Genomic DNA, 17,737 nt, shown 5'->3' with positions numbered 1-17,737 from the left:
AGGTTGAGAACAAATCAAATACATGCATGCTCACTACTTCTTTTCAATAATGTACTGAAAGTCCTAGCCAGTGCAAAAAAAGAACAAAAGGCATAAAAATCAAAAAAGAAAAAGTACTTCTATTCACAAAGCATATGACTATGTACAAGGAAAACCCTAAGCAATCTTTAAAAGCCAATAAAACTAAAAGACGACTTCAGTAAAAAAAAAATTCAGGTTCAGCAAACTAAAATCACATACATTTCTACATGCTAGTTATGATCAGAAATGGATATTCGAAAACAATTACATCTGTAAAACATCAAAAAACATGAAATAGAATATGTGCAAGACGTACACACTAAGACCTACAAAACACCGCTGCTAAGCGAAATTAAAGAAAACCAACAAGGGTCACTTGTTGAACAGTCACTGAACACTTTCTCTCTCACTCAGTACATTTGTAGGGCTTTTCTCCAATATGAGTTCGCTGGTGTTTTCTGAGGTGCATTCTGGCTGAAGGCTCTACCACATTCACTGCATTTATAAGGTTTCACTCCGGTATGAATCCTCTGGTGCTAAATAAGAGATAAGCTGAACGCACTGGTCACAGCAAACACCCTCTTCCAACAACACAAGAGAAGACTCTACACATGGACATCACCAGATGGTCAATACCAAAATCAGATTGATTATATTCTTTACAGGCAAAGTTGCAGAAGCTCTATACAGTCAGCAAAAACAAGACAGGGGAGCTGACTGTGGCTCAGATCATGAACTTCTTATTGCAAAATTCAGACTTAAATTGAAAAAAAAGGGAAAAAAACTAGACCATTCAGGTATGACCTAAATCAAATATCTTATGATTATATAGTGAAAGAGACAAATAGATTCAGAGGATTAGATCTGATAGACAGAGTGCCTGTAGAACTACAGATAGATGCTCGTGACATTGTACAGGAAGCAGTGATCAAGACCATCCCCAAGAAAAAGAAATGCAAAAGGGCAAAATGGTTGTCTTATGAGGCCTTACAAATAGCTGAGAAAAGAAGAGAAGCTGAAGGAAAAGGAGAAAAGGAAAGATAAACCCATCTGAATGCAGAGTTCCAAAGAATAGCAAGGAGATATAATAAAGCCTTCCTCCATGATTAATGCAAAGAAACAGAGGAAAACAATAGAATGGGGAAGACTAGAGATCTCTTCAAGAAAATCAGAGATACCAAGGGAACTTTTCATGCAAAGATGGGCACCATTAAGAACAGAAATGGTATGGACTTAACAGAAGCAGAAGACATTAAGAAGAGGTGGCAAGAATACACAGCAGAACTATCCAAAAACTATCTTCATGACCCAGATAATCATGGTGGTGTGATCACTCACCTAGAGCCAGACATCCTGGAATGCGAAGTCAAGTGAGCCATAGGAAGCATCACCACAAACAAAGTTTGTGAAGGTGATAGAATTCCAATTGAGCTATTTCAAATTCTAAAAGATGATGCTGTGAAAGTGGTACACTCAATATGCCAGCAAACTTGGAAAACTCAGCAGTGGCCACAGGACTGGAAAACGTTCATCCCAATCCCAAAGAAAGGCAATGCCAAAGAATGTTCAAACTACCGCACAATTGCATTCATCTCACATGCTAGCAAAGTAATGCTCAAAATTCTCCAAGTCAGGCTTCAACAGTATGTGAACTGTGAACTTCCAGATGTTCAAGATGGATTTAGAAAAGACAGAGATCAAATTGCTGAAATTTGTTGGATCATCAAAAAAAGCCCAAGAGTTCCAGAAAAACATCTACTTCTGCTTTACTGACTACACCAAAGCTGACTGGGTGGATCACAATAAACTGGAAAATTCTTCAAGAGATGGGAATACCAGACCACCTGACCTACCTCCTGATAAATCTGTATGCAGCTCAAGAAGCAACAGTTAGAACTGGGCATGGAACAATAGACTGGTTTGAAATAGGAAAAGGAGCATGTCATGGCTATATACTGTCACTCTGCTTATTCAACTTATATGCAGAGTACATCATACGAAATGCCAGGCTGGAAGAAGAACAAGCTGGAATCAAGATTGCTGGGAGAAATATCAATAACCTCAGATATGCAGATGATTCCACCCTTATGGCAGAAAGTGAAGAAGAACTAAAGAGCCTGTTGATGAAAGTGGAAGAAGAGAGTAAAAAAGCTGGCTTAAAACTCAACATTCAGAAAACTAAGATCATGGCATCTGGTCCCATCACTTCATGGCAAATAGATGGGGAAATAATGGAAACAGTGAGAAACTTTATTTTTTAGGGCTCCAAAATCACAGTAGATGGTGACTGCAGCCATGAAATTAAAAGATACTTGCTCCTTGTAAGAAAAGCTATGACCAACCTAGACAGCATATTAAAAAGCAGAGACATTTGCCAACAAAAGTCCATTCAGTCAAAGCTATGGTTTTTCCAGTAGTCATGTATGGATGTGATAGCTGGACTATAAAGAAAGCTGAGTACTGAAAAATTGATGCTTTTGAACTGTGGTGTTGGAGAAGACTCTTTAAAGTCCCTCGGACTGGAAGGAGATTCAACCAGTCCATCCTAAAGGAAATCGGTCCTGAATATTCATTTGAAGCTGAAACTCCAATACTCTGGCCACCTGATTTGAAGAACTGACTCATCTGAAAAGACCCTGATGTTGGGAAAGAGTGATGGCAGGAGGAGAAGGGAATGACAGAGGATGAGATAGTTGGATGGCGTTACCGACTCAATGGACATTAGTTTGAGCAGGTTCCAGGAGTTGGTGATGGACAGGAAGCCTGGTGTGCTGCAGTTCATGGGGTCGCAAAGAGTTGGACACAACTAAGACAGTGAACTGAACTGAACTAAGTGGATTGATATAACATGCTCAGGTAATGAAAGACTCAGTCTTGCTTTCTTTTTCTTTAATGTTGTCGATGAATTTCAATCAAAATTACAGCAACCTTTTATTTTCACAGAAAAGTTAATTCTATAAAGGCAAAGGACTTAGAATGATGAAACAAATTTAAAAAAAAAAACAAAGTTGGAGGACCTGATTTCAAAACTTACTATATATAAAAGTTATAGTAATCAACACAGTGTCATATTCTCATTAAGAACAGGCATACAGATTATTGAGTAGAAAGAATAACATCTGATTCTGTCAACCAATTTTGAACAAAACAGTCAAGGTAATTCAATCAAAAAAGGATAATCTTTCAAGAATAATGTTAGAACACTAAAATGTCCACCCTATGAGGAAAAATGAAATACAATCTCTACTTCACATAATAAACAAAAAAAATTAACTCACAATGGATCACAGACTGAAATATCAAAACTAAAACACGCCCATACAAAGACTTATATACAAATGTACATAGCAATTTTATTCCTAACAGCGAAAAACTGGGCCAAATTTTGAACAAATAAATGGTCAATAGGTGAATAAATAAAACAAATCATGGTATATCTATACAGTGGAATAATACTGTATCATTTGAGATTCATGGAACGAATTTCAAAAATATGCTGAACAAAGGCCCAGAAATAAAATATCACATCCTTATGATTCCATTTGATTGAAACTCTATCAAAGACAAATCTATCTTAAATGACTAAAAGCAGATCAGTAGTTGCCTGGGGCCAAGGAATCGGGTGAACTGACTAAAGAGGGACACAAGCGATTTCGAGATGATGGATGTATTCACAGCTACTGCAATTGTTACACCGGTGTGTAAAACTGTCCAAACTCATCAAGCTGAACTCTTAAAATAGACACATTTTACGGTACATAAAATATGTCTCAATAATGTTGAATTTTTAAAAAATCTAATAGCCTGTCCTATCTTCCTCACTTTCTTAACTTTCCCTTTTCCTAAGCCAATTACTTAAACTCTTCCACCTGTTTTTCTATTTACCACTGTATAGTTTACCAGGCGATTTCTTGATTTAAAAAAAAGTTTCAGCTATTTACTACATTCCCCTGTAGTTAATTTAGCTTTCTTATAAACTATTAACCCACCCCTATACATACTTTTCCATTTATATTCCCTGTCTCACTCTTTCAATATGGTTAACCGTTTTTTTCTTATATTACTATTGACATATTAATTTGTTCAACTTTTGTTTTCTGTGCTGTTAATTACTGGTCTGAAGTTTGGTGGGGTTTATTGTTGATGTAGTTTTAGTAAAATTATTAATTTACTTCCAAATTAAACTTGAGTTTCAAAACCTCTCTCAAAATAATCAAACACATCAGAAAACTGTCAGTTTCACTTTTTTCTCTGATAAATCCTTTCTGAGGCTCTTTCCTCCTACTCTAAAGGGGAGTTCCATTCTCTCTACCTGAAGCACAGCCAACATCCTACATTCCAACATCCACATCCAACATCCTGATTCCCATTTTCACAATCCTGACAGTGCCCTTGCTTTCTCTAGTGACAGATCACCTGTTTCCAAAATCACTTTATATCCCTATTTTTATGCTGAAGCATATTTTCTAGTAGCAATCTGACAAAATGCCTAAAAATATCTTTTCCTCAGATTTGAGTCATAATTTGGCTGAATACATAACTCTTTCTAAGCCTTAGCTCCACACTCTTTCAGTTTCTAATATTACTGTTGAAGAATCTAATGTGCCATTATACACAATCCGAATCTTTTGGGTGGAACTATTTTTTTTCTCTATAAACTTTTAGGATCTGTCATGCCACTTTTTCTAAAATTTTCTGAAACTTCATTTTCTTTTCTAAAATTTCAGTAGGAACCTTTGAACTGTGTCTCTGAATTCTTCCCCTCTATTTTCCATGTTCTTTTTTCAAAACCACTAATCAATCATTTATTAGATGTTGCAGACTGATCTTTTCATTTTTCTTATTTTCTCAACCTTTTGTGACACGACTGAGCGACTGAACTGAACTGAACTTTGTCCTTCTGAGAAAGATGCTCAATTTTATCTTCCAGTTCTTCTCTTGAATTTTAAAGCTATCACATTTTTATTTTCCAAGAACTCTTTCTTATTTTGTAAATGTTCCTTTTTATAACTAATTCGCATTTTATAAATTTAATTTTTTGGCACTCTAAAGATGTTAATTCCTTTTAGGTACATGTATTCTGGTCCCTGCATTGTTTCTGTATCCTCTAAATTCTTTTCTTCCATTTCTCTCATGTAACAAACTTTCTTTACATGTCAGGTGTTCTTTGGTTTGCTCTTCACATATGAGTAAAGCACTTATAAAACAATCAAAGGCTATCAATGAACAGGCCAGACTTGTTGACTGAGTTTCATCTTAGGGAGATCAGGTGAAATGCAGGTGGCATTTTACTGAAGAACAGAGTAGCTCTCTCTTCTTGTGCCAGTCATAGGTCTCCCCAGAGAAAAATCCTTCATTTTCCTGCTTACTGAAAATAAATTTGATTAGCAGAATTTTGAAAGTCTAGCAGAATAAAGCTGTCTCAATATTCAGAATCCATTTTTCACTTAATGTTCTCCACCTCCAACACTCTTCATTTTTTTATAATAACTTCTGCCCTTTCCCCTCAGCCATACCATACCTGCTGCTAAGTCACTTCAGTCGTCTCTGACTCTGACCCTATACATGACAGCCCACCAGCCTCCCCCATCCCTGGGATTCTCCAGGCAAGAACACTGGAGTGGGTTGCCATTTCCTTCTCCAATGCATGAAAGTGAAAAGTGAAAGTGAAGTCGCTCAGTCGTGTCTGACTCTTAGCGACCCCATGGACTGCAGTCCACCAGGCTCCTCTGTCCATGGGATTTGCCAGGCAAGAGTACTGGAGTGGGGTGCCATTGCCTTCTCCCTGGCATTTCCCAAATCTAGATCTTCTCTAATTCATCCATCCAAAAGTAAACTTTTAGTTTTTTTTTGGAAAGGGAGGACAGTATCCAGGATGCTTAGGCTAGAGAATTGGAGATTTAGGGGTTAAAAGCTCCTTTTAAAACTTTCAAACAATGCTTTTCCAGCTGTATTTTAGACCCCTGTCTTCAGAAGTAAATAGTCCTTTAATTCTTGAAACTTTCAGATATTCTGCAGGTAATGCACATCACCTTGCCTCTTATTAGCATCTTCCCCTGCAGGTTAGGTCTCAACTTTCTCTCCTTGTTAAGACATCAACCATAATCTTTAACAGGACCCTACACAGGGATTCTTAACAAGTTTCATGTTAATCTACAAGAACACTAGATAAGGCAATGTTATCTAAAGGATTCACTCAGCAGGTCTGGGTTGTCCAAACCCTGCACATCTTCAGAAAAGATTTGGCCTAAGCCAGCCTCCTGGAAAATAACCTCTAAACCTTTATTATTCTGCCTGTTAAGAGCATTTTTGTTTACCTAAAGCCTTGAGTCATGTCAGACAGTTTATGCTAATAATGTGATTTACGGTGAGGACCTTGAACCACATGGAATCAGCCTGATCTCTGGAGGGATTGGAGAATTAACACTACATGGGCTTAATTAAGACTACATGGGGGCGTGCATGCGCGCGCTCGCTCGCTCGCTCTCTCTCTCTCTCGCTCTCTCTCTCTCTCTCTCCCCCCCCTCCCCCCCTCCTCCCCGCCACCGCCCCCCCCCCCCCCGACCCCGCATGCCCTCACACCTGGAAGATGGGTTTTCCTGCTGTCTTCTAAATGAAATAGAGCTGTAACATTGAGCTGTAAGGATGATTTGTCTAAGAGCTATAACATGGTCCATTTGAGACCTGAGAACTATAGCACGGTCTATCCAGGACCTGGGAGCTGTGACATGCCGAGGGGCTTTAGTGTCCGTCATTCCAAATCTTTGTTGTGATGACACCAGGAATCGAGGAACAGACACTCATGTGACATCTATGGTGCCATGACTTGGATATAACCTGGCTGAAACAACCTCTGCATGGAAGAGGCCAAGCACAGCCGGAACCCAACTCAGTGAAGCTCCTGCGGTAGACGCGGAACGTGAAGAAAATCCAGCGCAGGGGAAGGCCCATTGTGCTGGAAACTGGGACAGCGGAAAGTCCACCCGGCCCAGTCTCAGATCCCAGAAGACCTCCAGTTAAGAAACCTTGGACCACTGGACAAAACCCCGAGAAGGATTGTCAGAAGATCCTCTGACCAACCCTGAGGAAATCTGGTACACTGATGGAAGCAGCTTTGTCTTGGATGGAAAAAGAAGAGCCGGGTATGCAGTAGTCTCCAATTTTGAGACCATAGAGGCTAAGCCTCTGCCACCAGGTTAACAAGCTACAACATGCAGTGCCAGTTCAACAAAGATGTAAAACTACAGCCGACCACGGAAAATATCCCTCACCCTTAGATGGACACCACTATAAGGACCCTGAGGCTTGAGACTAGCAAGAGGGGGAGGCCCAATACCCCTCGCCGTCCCAGTTCAGCAGGAAGTAGCCAGAAAGACCTCGACGCCTCTATTCCCAAAGAATTGGGCCTCCCATCTCTTGAGGGGGGAATGTCAGGAAGAAGACCTCCCCCCACCCCAAATGAAAAAGAAGACCCGCCACCCAGATGAAAAGCGCTGACCACAAGGACATGGACCCTGGACTGGCTGAAACCAGAAGGTTGACGATGCTTGAAACTTCGCCTTGATGCCAGCCAGTCCAAGAACTGGCCATGAGTTGACCACATTCTGCTCCCTGAACACCATAAAACTCCTTACTACCCTCTCCAGGGTGGGCCACATGGTCTTAAGGGTATCAGCCCACTGTGGCCCCCTTTGCCTGGCAAAAAAAATTGAAGCTACTCTTTTCTACTTCAAAAAAAAAAAAGACTACATGGGCCAAGCCTACATGGGCTTCCCTGGTGGCTCAGATGATAAAGAATCTGCCTTCAATTAGGGAAACCTGGGTTTGATCCCTGGGTTGGGAAGATCCCCTGGAGGGGGGCATGACAACCCACTCCAGTATTGTTACCAAGAGAATCCCCATGAACAAAGGAGCCTGGTGGGCTACAGTCCATGGGGTCACAAAGAGTCGGACACAACTGAGCGACTAAGCACAGCACAAGCAACAGATTTCCCAACCTGGGGATCTGGCAAAGGGACTGAGAACCGCCAGCAAATCTGACTTTGGAGGCCAGTGGGATTTGATTCTAGAATTTCTGCAGGACTGGGGAAACAAACTCTTAGAGGGCACAAACAAACCTTTAGCGCACCAGGAGCCAAAACAAAGAAACAGAGTCTCCACAAGAAGCAAACTTGCCTGTGAGTGTCCAGCAGTCTCCAGCAGATGCATGGATCAACAGTGGCCTGCTGTGGGGTCAGAGACACTGAATACAACAATGTGTGCACAAGTCCTTTTAAAGGAGGCCACCATTACCATCATTACCTCTACCACAGTTTCGTCTCAGGCCAAACAAAAGGGAGGGAACAGAGCCCGGGCCATCAACAGGAAATTGGATTAAACATTTACTGAGCAAGGCCCCACCAATCAGACGCAATTTCACCCCTAGTCAATCTCTCCCATCAAGAAGCTTCCGTAAGTCTCTTGTCCTTATCCATCAGAGGGCAGAGAGAATGAAAACCACAATCACAGAAAACTAACCAAACTGATCACATGGATCACAGCCTTGTCTAACTCAATGAAACTATAAGCCATGCCATGTAGGGCCACCCAACACGGACAAGTCATGGTGAAGAGTTCTGACAAAACATGGTCCACTGGAGAAGGGAATGGAAAACCACTTCAGTATTCTTGCCTTGAGAACCCCATGAACAGTAAGAAAATGCAAAAAGAAATGACACTGAAAGGTGAATTCCCCAGACTAATACGTGCTCAATATGCAACTAGAAAAGAGTGAGAAATAACTCCAGAAAGAATGAAGAGACAAAGTAAGAGCAAAAACAATGCCCAGTAGTGGATGTGACTGGTGATGGAAGTTAAGTCTGATGCTGTAAAGAACAATATTCCATTGAAACCTGGAATGTAGTCCAGGAATCAAGGTAAACTGGAAGTGGTCCAACAGGAGATGGCAAGAGTGAGCACCGACATTTTAGGAATCAGTGAACTAAAATGGACCAGAATGGGCAAATTAAATTCAGATGATCATTATATCTACTACTGTGGGCAAGAATCCCTTAAAAGCAATGGAGTAGCCCTAATAGTCAAGAGTCTGAAATGCAGTACTGGGTACAATCTCAAATATGAAAGAATGATCTCTGTTTGTTTCCAAGGCAAATCATTCAATATCATAGTAATCCAAGCCTATGACCCAACCACTAATGCCAAAGAAGCTAAAGCAGAACAGCTCTATGATGACATACAAGACCTTTTAGAACTAACATCCAGAAAAGATGTCCTTTTCATCATAGGGTCTGGAATGCAAAAGTAGGAAGTCAAGAGATACCTGGAGTAACGCAAAAATTTGGCCTTGGAGTACAAAATGAAGCAGGGCAAACGCAAACAGAGTTTTGCAAAAGAATTCACTGATCATAGCAAACATCCTCCTCCAAAAACACAAGAGACTACTCTACACATGGACATCACAAGGTGGCCAAGACCAAAATCACATTAAATATATTCTCTGCAGCTGAAGATGGAGAAGCTCTATACAGTCAGCAAAAAAAACACCAGAGGTGACTATAGCTCAGATCATGATCTCCTTACTGTAAAATTCAAGACTTAAAGTGAAAAAAGTAGGGAAAATCACTAGATCATTCAGGTATGACTTAAACAAAATCCCTTATGATTATACAGGAGAAGTGACAAATAGATTCAAGGGATTAGAACTGATAAGAGTGCCTGAAGAACTATGGACAGAGGTTCATGACCTTGTACAGGAAGCAGTGATCAAGACCATCCCCAAGAAAAAGAAATGCAAAAAGGCAAAATGGTTTTCTGAGGAGGCCTTAAAAGATCTGAGAAAAGAAGAGAAGCTAAAGGCAAAGGAGAAAAGGAAAGATATACCCATCTGAATGCAGAGTTCCAAAAAATAGCTAGGAGAGATAAGAAAGCCTTCCTCCATGATCAATGCAAAGAAATAGAGGAAAATAATAGAATGGGAAAGACTACAGATCTCTTCAAGAGAATTAGAGATACCAAGGGAACATTTCATGCAAAGATGGGCTCAATAAAGGACAGAAATGGTATGGACCTAACAGAAGCAGAAAGATCTTCATGATCCAGATAACCACAATGGTGTGATCAGTCACCTAGAGTCATACATCCTGGAGTGCAAAGTTAAGTGGGCCTTAGGAAGCAACACTACAAACAAAGCTAGTGGAGGTGACAGAATTCCAGTTGAGTTAATTCAAGTCCTAAAAGATGATGCTGTGAAAGTGCTGCACTCAATATGCCAGCAAATTTGGAAGTCAGCAGCAGCCACAGGACTGCAAAAGGTCAGTTTTCATTCCAATCCCAAAGAAGAACAATGCCAAAGAATGCTCAAACTACCACACAACTGCACTCATCCCACATGCTAGCAAAGTAATGCTCAAAATTCTGCAAGCCAGGCTTCAATGGTATGTGAACTGTGAACTTCCTGATGTTCAAGCTGGATTTAGAACATGCAGAGGAACCAGAGATCAAATTGTCAGTTTCCACTGGATCATAGAAAGAAGCAAGAGAGTTCTAGAAAAACATCTACTTCTGCTTTATTGACTATGCCAAAGCCTTTGACTGTGTGGATCAAAACAAACTGTGGAAAATTCTTCAAGAGATGGGAATACCAGACCACCCGACCGGCCTCTTGAGAAATCTGTATGCAGGTCAGGAAGCAACAGTTAGAACTGGACATGGAACAACAGACTGGTTTCAAATAGGAAAAGGAGTACGTCAAGACTATATATTGTCACCCTGCTTATTTAACTTACATGCAGAGTACATCATGAGGAACACTGGGCTGGAAGAAACACTGGAATCAAGATTGCCGGGAGAAATATCAATAACCTCAGATATGCAGATGACACGACCCTTATGGCAGGAAGTGAAGAAGAACTGAAGAGCCTCTTGATGAAAGTGAAAGAGAAGAGTGAAAAAGCTGGCTTGAAACTCATCATTCAAAAAACGAAGATCATGGCATACGGTCCCAGCACATCATGGCTAATAGATGGGGAAACAATGGAAACAGTGACAGATTTTATTTTTCAGTGACAGGGCTCCAGAATCACTGCAGATGGTAACTGCAGCCATGAAATTAAAAGATGCTCGCTCCCTGAAGACAAGTTATCACCAACCTAGACTGCATATTAATGAGCAGAGACATTACTTAGCCAACAAAGGTCCATCTAGTCAAAGCTATGTTTTTTCCAGTAGTCATGTATGGATGTGAGATTTGGACTATAAAGAAAGCTGAGCACCAAAGAATTGATGCTCTTGAACTCTAGTGCTAGAGAAGACTCTTCAGAGAGTCCCTTGGACTGCAAGGAGATCAAATAATCAGTCCTCAAGGAAATCAGTCCTGAGTATTTATTTGAGGGACTGATAATGAAGCTGAAACTCCAATACTTTGGCCACCTGATGCAAAGAACTGATGCACTGGAAAAGACCCTGACGCTGGGAAAGATTGAAGGCAGAAAGAGAAGGGGATGACAGAGGATGAGATGGCTGGATGACATCACTGACTCGATGGACATGAGCTTGAGCAAGCTTCAGGAGTCGGTGATGGACAGGGAAGCCTGGCATGCTGCAATCCACGGGGTCAAAAAGAGTCAGACACAACTAAGTGACTGAACTGAATAAAAAATGATTATTAAAAAACCCAAAAACCTGGACACCAAGGCTCAGGTTTACTTCTCTGGTTGGTAATACATGAAACACACTGCCACATATCGTTTCTGGGAGAATTAAGCACTGTCCATATCACTCCACTGTGAGAAGACAATGAGAAGCTTTTGTCTGGTCTCTACTGGACTTTGTCCTTTATGCCTTTTCTATTTATTTTAACCTGTATGATTTCAATGAATAAACCATAAATACAACAGTTTGCTAAGTTCTGTGAATACTCTCAGTGAATCACTGAACCTGTGCGTGGTACTGGGTCCCCAGGGAATCCTGACATGCTGCAGTCCATGGGGTTGCAAAGAGTCGGACACGACTGAGCGACTGAATTGAACTGAAACACACAGTATTATCTATGTGAATTATTATGTACATCAGAAAGTATTTCAATAAATTTCTCATGGCATTAAAAAAAAATTATCAAAGTTTCCTCAACACTGCCCCAAGAAAGTGCCACAAGCACCCTGAGCACAAAACATAGAATCCAGAGTAAGGCAAAATCAAAGTACATATCTTATACTAATTCATAAAGGGATGCTTAAAATACCTGCAAATCTTCCATATTCATTACTAGAATATATCGTAATAGATATCTATTTGAACTAAACTTATTGTCTTATGTTATGATAAATAATCAATTCAAAATCTGTTTCTTCACAACAGTAAAACTAAAACTCTACCCAGCATTAGCAGGATTTCTAATTAACAAAGTTCTGCTAAAACATTCACTAGATTTTTTCTCATTCTGGTATTTAATCTCCAAAGAACCCCTAGAATAACAAAACTGAAAGACTCCTGAGACCAAACAAATTTCAAAAATGTTGAAATCAATCCTTCCCCATTCAATCCATTGAGACTCTTTGGAAAGATGTGTTCCTAATCTGCAGTATGGGTAAGTGGTATCACGACAGGTTCATTGGAAGATGGTACATATAAAGCTAGCTCTTTAGAAACTTGCTAACTTTTCAGAAACTAGTAACTAGCACAGGTCCTTGAAAACGGATACTTATGAAATTTCTTATTAAATGATAAACTGTTTATGGGTCTATTCTACATTATTTATAAAATATTAAGTATCAAAAGTTCTCTGAACACAAGATAAGCAGCATAACTGTCCAAACAACATCATATCAAAAATTGTAAGTATCCTATAATTATGTTATGATTGATATTAAGAGAGAGTTTTAGCACTTGATGCCATCTTTCAAACTGAACTACAATTCTGACCTCAAAACAAACAATTTGATCAAAGTATGACAAAGTCTGTACCACAGATGGCATAAATACAGATAGACAGATAAACTTACACCCAGTCAAATGCATACCTATATCCCTAACCACCCCATATCACAAATCTCAGCTTATTACCTCTTTAATTTTTTCCCTTTTCTCTCTTAGATCATTATCTTCTGGGTCTCCACCATGTGTTCCTATAAGGTTTGGTATAGGAACTGCTGGCAGTGGCTTTTTCTCTCTTATCTTCATTTCTTGGACTACCTTATTTTTCTCTGTCTGTATTTCTGCTCGGATTTCCTCTCTTGACTTTTTTAATTTTTCTTTTGCTTCTTCTAGAGCCTTCTCGTGATCAGCTCGAATTTTATTTCTCAAACGTTCTTCTTCTTCCCTGTAAGAAGAGGAGAAAAATAAATACAAAACTTAAAGCTTCCTTCACCAAACCTTGATAGTTGTTTTCTACTCCTGCCATCAAAAAGAAGGAACAACCCATGAGACAGACTTGGATCCAACTACACAAGTAAAAGTCGCTCAGTCGTGTCTGACTCTTTGAGTCCCCATGAACTATATAGTTGGAGAAGGAAATGGCAACCCACTCCAGTATTCTTGACTGGAGAATCCCAGGGACAGAGGAGCCTGGTGGGCTGCCGTCTTTGGGGTCATACAGGGTCGGACACGACTGAAGTGACTTAGCAGCAGCAGAACTCTACAGTCCATGGAATTCTCCAGAGCAGAATACTGGAGTGAGTACCCTTTCCCTTCTCCAGGGGATCTTTCCAACTCAGGGATCAAACCCAGGTCTCCTGCATTGCAGGCAGATTCTTTACCAGCTGAGCCACAAAGGAAGCCCAAGAATACTGGAGAGGGTAGCCTATCCTTTCTCCAGCGTATCTTCCTGACTCAGGAATCAAACGGGGGTCTCCTGCATTGCAGGTGGATTCTTTACCAACTGAGCTATGAGGGAAGCCCCAAGAATAGGATAAATATATCTTTGTATGAGAAAGAAAATAAGCCCCAGATGCTGAGCAGCAAACACTTTCCACAGTAGGAAGAGGAAACCTAAAGTTACAATTTAAGGGCCAAGTGAAAACAGACAAAGTAGCAATCAATAACCTATTAGACACATTGGGAAAAAAAAAAAAGACCAGTGAAAAACTAGATGGGGGAAGAGAAAATAAATTATAGAATCAAGATTTGCACAGTGGTAGTATCACAGCCAATTAGGTTTATCCAAGGTGAGACTATTTGTAACTGAAAAAATAGAATTAAGTATCAGAGGGGACCATATAATAAACAACAAGGTCCTATTGTATAGTACAGGGAATTATATTCAATTGTTGCTGCTGTTCAGTCACCAGGTGGTATCTGACTCTTCGAAACCCAATGGACTGCAGCATACCAGGCCTCCCAATATTCAACACCCTATAATAAACCATAGTGGAAAAGAATATGAAAAAATACATACGTGTATAACTGAAACACTTTGCTGTACCCTGGAAATTAACAGAACACTGTACATCAATGTTACTTCAATTTTTAAAAAATTTTAAATACATAAGCTCACTTCATAAACTGATATGAAAAAGAGACAAGGAGATATAAACATAAGGTCAAAGAAGATAAGGAAAAAATAATAAGAGGGTTAGAAATTTTTTATTTGTTAAATATACCTTACGTTGTTGTTGTTTAGTCACCAAGTCATGTTCAACTCTTTGTGACCCCATGGACTGCTATAGCCCACTAGGCTCCTCTGTCCATGGAATTTTCCAGGCAAGAATACTGGACTGAGTTGCTATTTCCTCTTCAGGTGATCTTCCCAACCCAGGGATCAAACACACATCTCCTGAACTAGCAGGTGGATTCTTCACCACTGAGCCACCAGGGAAGCCCCATATGCTTCTGAAATTTTTACATTTTGTAAATTCCATAGACCTTATAAGACAATGGACAAACTACCGTGGGCATGATCACTTAATATTTGCTTTAGCCCTTGTTAAAAATACAGATTCCAATTTAGCATGTCTGTATGAGATCCATGAATTTGAATTATAAAGAGTTCCCCTGATGATTCTGGTATGCATACAAGTTTAGAAATTACTACTTCAGTAGATACCTACTGGGTTTTTACCCAGTCCTGAATCTTTTCTCCACCTCCACCACAGTCCACATGGATGAATACAGTTACTGTATTCATTTAGTTACTGTTTTCCAAATCATCCAATGATGACTACTCTAAGGGGTTACCAGAGTTACTTCTCTAGAAATTTAATTCAAACCCTAGACTTACAACATTGCTAGTGAGAAAGTAAAATGAATGGTACAGCCACTTTGAAAAACTTAAGCAGTTTCTTTAAAAACTAAACATGTAACTATCATAGAACCCTGCAATTCCCTGGGCATTTAACCCAGAAAAATAAAGGCTTATGTTCATATAAAAACCTATACACAGCCAGTCACAAAAAGAAAAATATCGTTTAATTCCACTTACGTGAGAGTCTTAGGGTAGGTTAAAATCAGAAAAACAGCAGAATGATGGTTAGGAGAGGCTTGGGGAAAGGAAAAATGGGACGTTATTGTTTAATTGATAAGCAGTTTCAGTTCTGCAAGATGAAAAGATTTCTGGAGATGGATGGTGGTGATGGTTGCACAGTAATGTATTTAATACCACTGCACTGTACATGTGAAAATAGCAAAAGATGGTAAACTTTATGTTATGCATATGTGTGTATGTGCCAAGTCACTTCAGCTGTGTCTGATTCTTTGCAACCCGATGGACTGTAGCCCATCAGATTCCTCTGTCCATGAGATTCTCTAGGCAAGAATACTAGACTGGGTTGCCATGCCCTCCTCCAGGGGATCTTTCCAACCCAGGATTGAACCTGCATCTCTTATGTCTCCTGCATTGGCAAGGGGGTTCTTTACCACTAATGCCACCTGTGAAGCCCCTATGTTATGCATATTTTACCACAATTTCAAAAATTGGGCGGAGGGTGGAATCGTATACACAAATGTTTATAGCAGCTTTATTTGTAACAGGCAAAAACTGGAAATCACCCTCATGTCTTTCAAAAAGTAAATGGTTAAACAAACCACTATTTATACTGATGTACATTCACACTATGGGAATACTGCTGCTGCTGCTGCTAAATCACCTGAGTTGTGTCCGACTCTAAGCGACCCCATAGACGGCAGCCCACCAGGCTCCGCCATCCCTGGGATTCTCCAGGCAAGAACACTGGAGTGGGTTGCCATTTCCTTCTCTAATGCATGAAAGTAAAAAGCCAAAGTGAAGTCGCTCAGTGGTGTCCGACTCTTAACGACCCCATGGACTGTAGCCTACCAGGCTCCTCCATCCACGGGATTTTCCAGGCAAGAGTACTGGAGTGGGTTGCCACTGGAATACTACTCAGCAATAAAAAAAATAAACTATTCAAACATACAACTTGAATGAATTTCAAAGGTAGTATGTGAATGAAAGAAGCCAGTATCAAAAGTTATATTCTGTATGATTGCTTTTACATGACATTCTCAAAAAGACAAAAACAGAGGAATAATGAATATATACATTTATATATGTATCAGTGGATGACAGGAGTTACGGAAAGGGGAGAGGTTAACTATAAAGGAATAATACAAGACAGTTTTCCTGGATTGTAGCACTGTTACATAAATTAATTTCTGTGCTTACACAAACATGAACATGTGTTGAAAACCACAGAATTATATATTGAGAGAGAAAAAAAAACAATTCACAGCCTAGTATTAAAAATAAAATGTTAAACATTCAGAGAAAAATAAAATTGGATAGCTCACTATGAAAAGGGGCTAATGAGAAAAACAGAGAAAAAAGGAGGAATCACAGCCCAGCCAGACAACTGGTAACAAACAAGGTCGTTTGGGTAGCAAGAAAACATTCCATCTGCAGAAAAGTATGGCAGAGAAGAAACAAGGTTAGCCCCAGTATGCATACAAGGGTAATTCTGGGCTGATCTGTTCAGGAGACTCAGGCAGATGAGGGCATCAGCAGGAAATAAGCACTGAATGAAATCTTAGATAAGATAGTGATAGTTGCTCCAGTCTGTCTGACTGTTGGGACCTCATGGACTGTAGCCCACCAGGCTCCTCTGTCCATGGGATTTCGCCGGCAGGAATCCTGGAGTGAGTTGCCATTCTCTTCTCCAAAGACAAGATAACTATGGTAAATATGCATGTACCACCAAACTGCCTTCCAATCCCTCTCCCCCTCCTTACCAACAGAAGACATTGTGCCTAGGCCTAGAGAACGTATCCAAGAAGAATCATTTTGCAGTTCGAAAAAAGGTTACTTGCAGTAAAAGTAATTAAGCAAAAAGTCAGGAGACAAGGATTCTGGTTCCATCTTTGCCCTCAACTCACTGTGTAACCTAATACACATCACTCAAAAATCTCCAAGACCAGTACTTTCCTCAATAAAGATAGCAAGACAGGTAATACTATCCTAATACACTTGGCAAAAAGTGAAGAACTAAAGGGCCTCTTGATGAAAGTGAAGGAGGAGAGTGAAAAAGTTGGCTGAAAGCTCAACGTTCAGAAAACTAAGATCATGGCATCTGGTTCCATCACTTCATGGCAAATAGATGGGCAAACAGTGGAAACAGTGGCTGACTTTATTTTTCTGGGCTCCAAAATCACTCCAGATGGTGATTGCAGCTATGAAATTAAAAGATGCTTGCTTACTCCTTGGAAGGAAAGCTATGACCAACCTAGACAGCATATTAAAAAGCAGAGACATTACTTTGTCAACAAAGGTCCA

At 40.0% G+C, this 17,737-nt stretch overlaps 1 protein-coding gene across 1 annotated transcript in view; it reads right to left on the bottom strand.

Annotated features, from left to right (window-relative positions):
• The window catches only part of MAN1A2 (mannosidase alpha class 1A member 2), a 157,520-nt gene that overhangs the window by 101,730 nt on the left and 38,053 nt on the right, over window positions 1–17,737 (bottom strand). The window contains exon 2 of the mRNA XM_069573818.1: window positions 13,081–13,336. Coding sequence (XP_069429919.1) covers window positions 13,081–13,336 — 256 coding nt within the window. The remainder of the gene's footprint in view (window positions 1–13,080; window positions 13,337–17,737) is intronic.

This window comes from Ovis canadensis, chromosome 1 (assembly GCF_042477335.2).
Source record: "Ovis canadensis isolate MfBH-ARS-UI-01 breed Bighorn chromosome 1, ARS-UI_OviCan_v2, whole genome shotgun sequence".
NCBI lineage: Eukaryota > Metazoa > Chordata > Mammalia > Artiodactyla > Bovidae > Ovis > Ovis canadensis.
This window is presented reverse-complemented; position numbering and strand designations above follow the sequence as displayed.